Source organism: Solanum stenotomum, chromosome 1 (genome assembly GCF_019186545.1).
Source record: "Solanum stenotomum isolate F172 chromosome 1, ASM1918654v1, whole genome shotgun sequence".
In the NCBI taxonomy this organism is placed as follows: Eukaryota; Viridiplantae; Streptophyta; class Magnoliopsida; order Solanales; family Solanaceae; genus Solanum; species Solanum stenotomum.
The window spans coordinates 63,791,342-63,799,841 of record NC_064282.1 but is presented as its reverse complement, the minus strand read 5'-3'; the positions used below and the strand labels follow the sequence as shown (position 1 = coordinate 63,799,841).

Genomic DNA, 8,500 nt, shown 5'->3' with positions numbered 1-8,500 from the left:
ATGCATTGCCTCACACCAATGACGATAGTTAGATCCATTGAGAACAACATAAATAAGTTGAGAAATATCATTCTTCTCCATGATATTCGCTCAAAAAATTAACGTCAACAAACCAAAAAAAATAATTGAAAGACAGAAGAGACCCAACAAAGTGATGAAACAGTAATTGCTGTCAACAAAATACCACGAGAAAAATAGAATAGTGAATATGGATTTCAAAAAATCCGAGGAGGCTTTAATACCATGTTACAAAATGAGACCGAGAAACACAAGAAAATCTAGAGAATTAATAATTCTATTCATCATTGAATAAAAGAGACTACAATTAAGAAGCAAAAGGAAATAAAATACCTATAATGTCTAAATATATACTTTATCATACTTAATTTACTTAAATATATGCTCTACCCATATTTAGAATGTCTATATAATATTTACCAAATTTTAACTGCCTAAATGGTGCATAGTAATTATTTCCTCACTTAATTAACTAATTCATTAATTTTTTTAGATTGAAATAGTTTTTGATGATGCCAAAAAGGAGGGTATGCATTATTTATAACTCAAGTAAACTAACCTAGTTCACTCAAGTGTTTCATGTTTTAGTGTTAGCAGGTGAAAGTAGAGTAATATGACATATGTTTTCCATCATCATTAGATTTAGCAGAGTTTTGATGATTGACGAAAAGCTATGAAACATTTAATCACAACTGGTTCATGAAAAGTTGTTTCAACAGACTTCTATCTACACTAGAATTGTACAGATAAAGTCATGCCATGTGTTCTAAAATCGAAGAACCCAATTACTTTAGATAACTTACAGTTAAATAAACAGTGTTCAAGATCGAATAGTTAGTGTTTGACTACAACTCTCAAAGAAGAGAAGAGTTCTGATGTGAAGAGGAGTCTCAAGTGGAGTACAACTTTTTGAACAAGTTTTGCAAATAGGAGATCCACTCAAATGACGCATTTCCAAAGCAGTAAAGGCATTATGATACAGTGGAACATATCGAAGAACTTGGGATGACTCGAAGACTTGGATATATCTTTAATGCTTTATGGATCCAGTGAATTATAAACTGGAATAGGATCATTGTCTTCAACTTGGGCGACTCGAAGACTTGGAAACGTAAACCTTGGAAGGTTTGAATAGTTGTAGGAATTAGACTTAATTCTTTAGGTTATTGTGTGTGTAATCTTAAATTGTTGTTGTATCATTGAGTTTAGTGAAGTGAGTTAAATCCTTTAGAGGTATATGTTGTGATATTTTACATCCTTATGAATTGGGTGTTTTTCATGTAAATAAAGTGTTCTTTATCTACTGCACTCTAGGCGACTCACTTCACACAATCACTAGATCGTGTGGAATAGCGAATCCGTAGAGTTTCTGGCCATAATTCAATCAATACATTCACTTATTACATGTAATAAATCAAATAATTCAAGTTGGAAACAGATAGGTGAAAAGGTTCCCATGCTTTATTTCTTTAGATTTTTTTATGACTTCAATTTTGTTATTTTATTGAATGTAGACATACAAGTTGCACAAAACAAATCTTCAAAAATAATTTGCAAGAAGAATACAAATCGTTCAATATTTACCGATATATATTAGCTTCAGAAAATTTATAATTTACATTAGCCATATAGCTTTAACCGGAAGAATCTTAGCTAAAACAACTTGTTCTAGAAACTCAAATAAGAAGGTATCTATTTTGTTGCCATTTAAAATTAATTAAAGATACATCAGAAAATGACATAATTAATCTCATAATCAAGTAAGAGTATTATATCAAGATAGAAAACTAGTGAAAATGACATTAAATTTATAAGGAAGGAATAGAAAAAGAGGAATGACCAACCATGGTTACGGTGGAGGAGTGGTAAATACTTCATCATTTTAAACAAAAAATTTCGGGTTTGATTCTCCTGGATATATAGTTGTCTTTGTTAGGGAGCGCTTTATCATTTAATGTAAAACTTTTTGCACGAATCTAAATTTAATTGAATTTTAATAATGGTACTGAACATCGAGTGAAAAAAGAAAGAATGAAAATGGTAGGGTAACAAAGTTAGGTGAGATGTTCAAATGTTTGGGAAAAAGAAAATAATAATGTGCAGGCGCACGCTATGATTGAGAAAAGCTAGAGAACGACCCAAAAGTATTGGTGGAAACAAAGCCTACACACCTTAGTATTTCATTTGTATCTTGTATCACCTTTTTAATTATTGTTTTTACTTATTTTTATGTCTATTAATAAAATATAAAAGAATCAAAAACATATAATTTATTAGTTATTTCTATTTATAAAATTACTTTTTGAAATTGAGAAGTATTAAAATAACTATTTCTTTAATGTTAAAGTTGTAATTTGAAAATAAGTATCAATTTTAATCTTGAAATTCTAAAATGATAATTAATTTTAAACATTTTTTAAAAGTGAAAACGATAATTTAATTAATTTTGATGAGTATTAAGTAAATGAAACATTAAGAAAAGAAATGTAATGATATTGTAGATATTAGAAATAAGGCTACTAAAATATCTTTACAAAGGTTTTGATTTTATTTTTACCATACTATCAGTTTGGTCAGGATTTTGTGGTTTTGCTTAACTGATTTATTGATAATCCAATAATAGCTTGAGAATAAATTTTAAGGTTTTGATATTATTATCATTAGACTATCAATTCGGTAATAATTTTGGGGTTGTGTTTAATTGATTAATTGATAATTCAATACTAGCTTGAGAATAAATCTTGCAGGTTCATTAAATTTGAAGTATTAATATAAAATTAGTTGATTTCTTTTATATCTAGTGTTATACTTGCAATTAATTTTCCTGATATCATGCACATTATTTGTTATTACTTATTCTTAATCGATAGATCATATTCAATTCAATGATACATGATTTTGAGGCGCAAATTACTTGATCCTTTTGAAATATTCTATTAAATTCCATTTATCACATTGTTTGTAAGCGTTTTTCAACATTATTAACATATTTCCAATATAAGATTTTTTAGTTTGAAATAAAAATAGGATAAACATAAAAATGAAAAGAGAGTAGTATTATGTTATGTGATAAAAATATGAATGTTTATTTGAGTAGGACCCAACAGAAATATTGAAAAGGAAGGCGCACAACTCTATTTGTGCTACAGACAACACAACACAACGCCACTTCCACTTTCCCACTTTTTTCTCCATCATTCTCACAACGAAACTAAATCCATTTTCACACACAAATATCAGGTTGTTACTATATTAGTTTCTTCATCAAACTAATAAAGATCCTTTGTTATTCTTGGGGTTTTGGCTAATTCTCTTGCCTCATTTTTAGTAATGGGTCGTTTTTGAGAAAGTTGGGGTTTTATACTACAATGGGAAATTGCTGCTGTTGGGGGCAACCTTCAATATATAGAGTCTCTTCTAATGCAAAATCTGGTCAGTTTTTCGTATTTTTTCTTCTCTTTACCACTTTACAAGGTTCATTTTTCCTCTGCCTTTTCCTTGTTTCTATAAATAGTGATAGAATATTGGCTTTTCGATAAGTTTGGATTTCGTTATACCTGGCAAGCTATGTATGCAACACAAGAAAAAGTAAAAGGGTTCCGATTTTACTACTTTCCTTCTACTCTATTGTTGAATCTTAATAATTGAATCCCTACTATGTCCAATCAGTCACTCAAAAGTTGTACAACTACTCTGCTTCTTGAATACAAATTTAATTTTAAATTGCTTAACTCCTCTCTCATAGACGGAGATTGATTAATCTGCATAATCTTTATGTTGCATATATGTACTTACACAAATGGCTCATGTCCTGCTTTTTGTCACTGAAACATTAAAGTTAACAGTTAGCTTTCATTTCTCTAGTCAATTGATTTTTTCTAGCTGAATATCTAAAGATGATGTGTGCAGTGGCGGATCCAGGATTTTCGTTCAGGGGTTTCGAAAATAAAAGTATAAACGTGTATATATAAGCCAACAAAATAAAATTTCAAGAAAGTAGTAGTATATAGTTTTAGTGGCGGACCCTTGTCTTTTTTTGGGTTTAAAACCACACTTTTAGCATGATTCGAACCTTAAAAACTAAAAAAAACCTTAATCCAGGGATTCGAACCCTCGACATGAGGCTTAATTTAAGGGAAAATGCCGCTGGGCTATCTCTTTCTCCTTGTCATTGAGGGGGTTCAAAATATATATATCCACATAAATATAGAAAATTACGTGTAATTTTTTGCCGAGGGGTTCGGGTGAACCCCTTGGAACCCACGTGGGTCCACCCCTGGATGTGTGTTCCTTAATTTATTTAATCCATGTGATCTGGCATAACACTAAAAAAACGGAGGTGTAGTTTGTTGCATCGTTGACATGCAAAATATTTCAGAGCTTGTTACCATGTTTCTGATTTCATTTTAATATTTGATACTTCACTTGATAGGTAGTTTCAGAGAAACAGAAACCACTTATAGTTGCCTTGTCACCGTCCAAAATAAATGTCAATATGTGCCCCAATTTCAGTGGTGAATATGTATCATTTTTACAATTTTACTTCCTTTCAGAGTCTCCTAAGGATGAAAGTCCATCTCAAAAGGCAAGGATGGATCACACTAAGATGCCTTCAAATCCCGAAGAAGTAGAAGACCTGCGTCGTAGTTCAGCTACAAATCCATTGATTGCATTCTTCTTTGATGAACTTAAGATAATAACGTCCAACTTTAGACAAGATTACATGCTGGGTGGAGGAGGATTCGGAAATGTTTATAAAGGATATATTACTGAAGATTTGAGGGAAGGATTCCAGCCAATTACAGTAGCTGTTAAGGTTCATGATGGAGATAACAGTTATCAGGGACATAGGGAATGGCTGGTAAATTAGCCTTGTGAAATTTTTTCCATATGATTTATGTTTTCTTCAATTCTCTGAATAAATTTTTCAACCCCGTATTTTCTTTCATATCTTCCAGGCTGAAGTGATATTTCTGGGCCAACTTTCGCACCCAAATTTAGTAAAGTTGATTGGTTACTGCTGTGAAGCTGAACATCGAGTTCTTATATACGAGTATATGGCTCGGGGAAGTGTTGAAAACAATTTGTTCTCAAGTAAGTATGATTAGTTCTTTTCTAGAATGTGATACTTTAGATCTTCATTTTAATGATCTGTAGTAATGGTACGTAATGGAAGAATTCTCAAAGTAAGTTGTTCTAGCACATGCAAAGATTGTAAATGGCTTGGAATCAGGAACTTTTTTTGAAGTGCATCCTGATCCGATCCCTCCTAATCGTTTTCACCTATCTATTATTTTGTTTATCTTAGCATGCCCTTACTCTAATTTGAAATCCGTCCCTACCCTCTATCTCCAATCGCCTTCATGAGTCTGGATGTACTTTCACGATATCATTCCCCATTAAGCTGTGCTATGATTAGTGTTCATTGTTCTCAAGCATGGGAAGTGACAAACTTGCCATAAAGGGGACCATGGACAAGCATATATAAAGTATGATAATATCTTGAAGTGGAGCTACTTTCAACTGGGGATATCCGTCTATGTGTTAAAATAATACTATCTTGAACACCCTCTAAAAAGTGCAGCCAAAAGAAAAAAAGAAGGTAATGGATAAGTTTTTCCATGATATTCTGGATCAGTGCATATGTGGTCCCTTTTTGACTCTATACAATGACTAACATTTTGTGTTATGACTAGTCGTGATTCCCTTCCTCTCCTCCTTCCCCCCTACTCTTCCTTTCAAAAGTAACAAATTCTCCTCTGGTAGAAACCTTCTACTCATTTATGGTTTCGATTTCTATATGAGAAAGCATAAAATGAAAATTAATTTATACGATGTGTTACTTTCAAGAATTTCACCTAAATACTAGAGTCCCTTTTGCTCCAAAATGATTAGTATATTTTGGCAAAATTTCTATCAAATGCTCAAGTATTAATTATCATGTTGCTCCCCTTGTTGGACAGGTTTCACTCTGTGGAACTTACATATATAAAAATTTCTGCTTGAACACTAAGTGTCTCTATGAAGAAGAAGAATTTCCGTCTTTATGACTCCACTTCCCTACTTAATTTTGCCTCATTCTTTTGAGGATAATATTAGTTGTTTTTCACAGCTTCATTAAGAAAATGTTGGGATCTTTACAACTAGCTTTCAAATTTGTCTGCAGTCAACATGCCTAGAATCTTTTCTTCTGATTGAATCAGAAATACATCTTCGTAGTTACCACTTGGTTTGTTACCTTTAGCTTGTGGAGTATACATTAGAAGCAGGGAACAAACCTCTAAAGCATTTGAATTGTTTCTGAGGCACCTATTCCTCAGAGTTACAGATACACTTCCCTCATCAGAAAGGATGACTGGAACTACTTATTTTGAGATTTACCAAAAGTCTTTAGTAAATGGTATTAATCAAGTTAAGCCTATATTTTCATGAATGTCTATTTCTTACTTAGTGAGTCGTATTACATGTCACTATGCTTATGTAGGGTTTCTTGATTTCAGGAGTATTGCTTCCTCTTCCGTGGTCCATGAGAATGAAGATTGCCTTTGGCGCAGCTAAGGGGCTTGCTTTTCTGCATGAAGCTGAAAAACCTGTTATCTATAGAGATTTTAAGACATCTAATATCCTGTTAGATCTGGTAAGTGTTCTACATATCCATATTTTATTCATGCATGATTTCACTCAAATGGCTTCAGCTTAGAGTGAGTATACACTGCAATCTTTATATTATACAGGAGTACAATACAAAACTCTCTGATTTTGGCCTAGCTAAAGATGGACCAGTTGGTGACAAATCTCATGTTTCTACTCGCATAATGGGAACATATGGATATGCTGCCCCTGAATATATTATGACAGGTAAATTTATCTGTCTTTTAGATACATATCGTCTCTCTTAATAGAATATGTGCAACAATCTTTTCTGCATTAAAACAACATAGAGCTTAACTGAACTGGAGTAGCTTTTAGGGACAAAGTTCTAAGAAGCAATTTCAAAGTGTTGAAACTGAATTTAGTGATGAGCAGTTACGTGCTTGAATAGAAGTGTTAGAAGTTGAAAATAAGTGTATTTGGTGGAAATTATACTGTCATCCTTGAATGATATCGAGTGGTCCTCCTAATATTGTTTTCATTTTCTTTATCACCGCTAATGCTTTTGCTTTATCTGTAGGTCATTTGACTCCTAGGAGTGATGTTTATAGTTTTGGAGTTGTTCTTCTCGAGCTTCTAACGGGAAGAAGATCACTTGATAAATCCAAACCAGCCCGAGAACAAAACCTTACAGATTGGGCAGTTCCATTGCTAAGAGAAAAGAAAAAACTGCTCAACATTATAGATCCAAGACTTGATGGAGATTATCCCATAAAATCTGTTCATAAGGCTGCAATGCTTGCGTATCATTGCCTAAATCGCAACCCGAAAGCACGACCTTTAATGAGAGACATTGTAGATTCCTTAGAGCCTCTTCAGATACCTGGTGAAGTTCCAACAAGTGAGAAGCCTACTTTGACTGTGATCACTGATACGCCAAATGGAGTTATCAAAGAGAAGGTGCAAACTTAAACATGATTACAAGGTTTTCTAACTTCATTAGCATTAATAGAATGATTTGGTACAATATTTTACTTTCCTGTAATACATTACAATGTTTGGCTTTTTTGTAATACAAATAAATAGAGTTTTTATTTAGTCTCCCAATTTAATAGCAGTTTTCAATTCTTTTTATCATACTGTTAATGGTCCTTCTACACTTAAATACCAGACTAATTAGAACCGTGCCAACTCACACATCACAAGACCCGGAGCCCCAAGGCAAAAGCCCAAGGTTATTTCACAATTTACATTCCATGATACATCAAGTTGTTAACAAGATTGTGTATGAGCTTGATAGTGATGACGCAAAAGAGAAAATCGAAGAGTATTTTGAAGTTGGCAGGTAGAGAGTTGAGTTTTATTGTTGATGACGATGGTTTTACTGAATCATCAAGTGTTAGGGTTCAATTGAAGCATTCAAGTATTCCAACTATAAGAATGAGTCGGACAAAAAGCCTTAAAAATCAAGTCTCAAAGTCTTACTCCCACTCACAAAGGGGTGGGATTAAAAAGGACTTTTGGAAGTGCAAAATAAGAAAATATGCCACAAGTTCTAAGTACGTGGTACAAGAATTTTTTTTTTTTTGTTTTAATTAGTGTTATGCAGTATGCACTATGCTCCTTTATAGAATATTTTTTTGTATATCCAAAGTTTTTCTACTAACACAAAGACCTAACTAATAAAAGTGGTTATCTTTTTTTTTTTAATTATCAAAAGTGCAAACATATTTGAAGCTCATCGATCAGGAGAGAAAATGGAGAAAATGCTCTCACAAAAGGTATCTTTGTCCTCTTTCACATTCTCTTTTTTTTTTCTCAATCTTAGCACAACAACAATCTTTTAAACAACTTGATCTTCTCGAACAAGGATTCATTTATCTTCATTGTA

At 32.6% G+C, this 8,500-nt stretch overlaps 1 protein-coding gene across 1 annotated transcript; it reads left to right on the top strand.

The window, feature by feature from the left end:
• The first annotated feature begins 3,188 nt into the window (after window positions 1–3,188).
• LOC125876534 (probable serine/threonine-protein kinase PBL16) lies at window positions 3,189–7,716 on the top strand. The gene is made up of 6 exons (XM_049557747.1): window positions 3,189–3,450; window positions 4,572–4,879; window positions 4,977–5,112; window positions 6,519–6,655; window positions 6,753–6,876; window positions 7,190–7,716. Exons 1-6 carry the CDS (start codon window positions 3,387–3,389, stop codon window positions 7,579–7,581), a joined length of 1,161 nt encoding a protein of 386 aa, XP_049413704.1. The 5' UTR covers window positions 3,189–3,386; the 3' UTR covers window positions 7,582–7,716.
• The last annotated feature ends 784 nt before the right edge of the window (window positions 7,717–8,500 follow it).

Excerpts from the sequence above, each read along its gene's own strand:
- LOC125876534 (XM_049557747.1), top strand. The coding sequence starts at position 3,387 with ATGGGAAATTGCTGCTGTTGGGGGCAACCTTCAATATATAGAGTCTCT. Across the intron at positions 5,113-6,518 it reads TGAAAACAATTTGTTCTCAA|GAGTATTGCTTCCTCTTCCG; the intron begins GTAAGTATGATT and ends TCTTGATTTCAG. Across the intron at positions 6,877-7,189 it reads CCCTGAATATATTATGACAG|GTCATTTGACTCCTAGGAGT; the intron begins GTAAATTTATCT and ends CTTTATCTGTAG.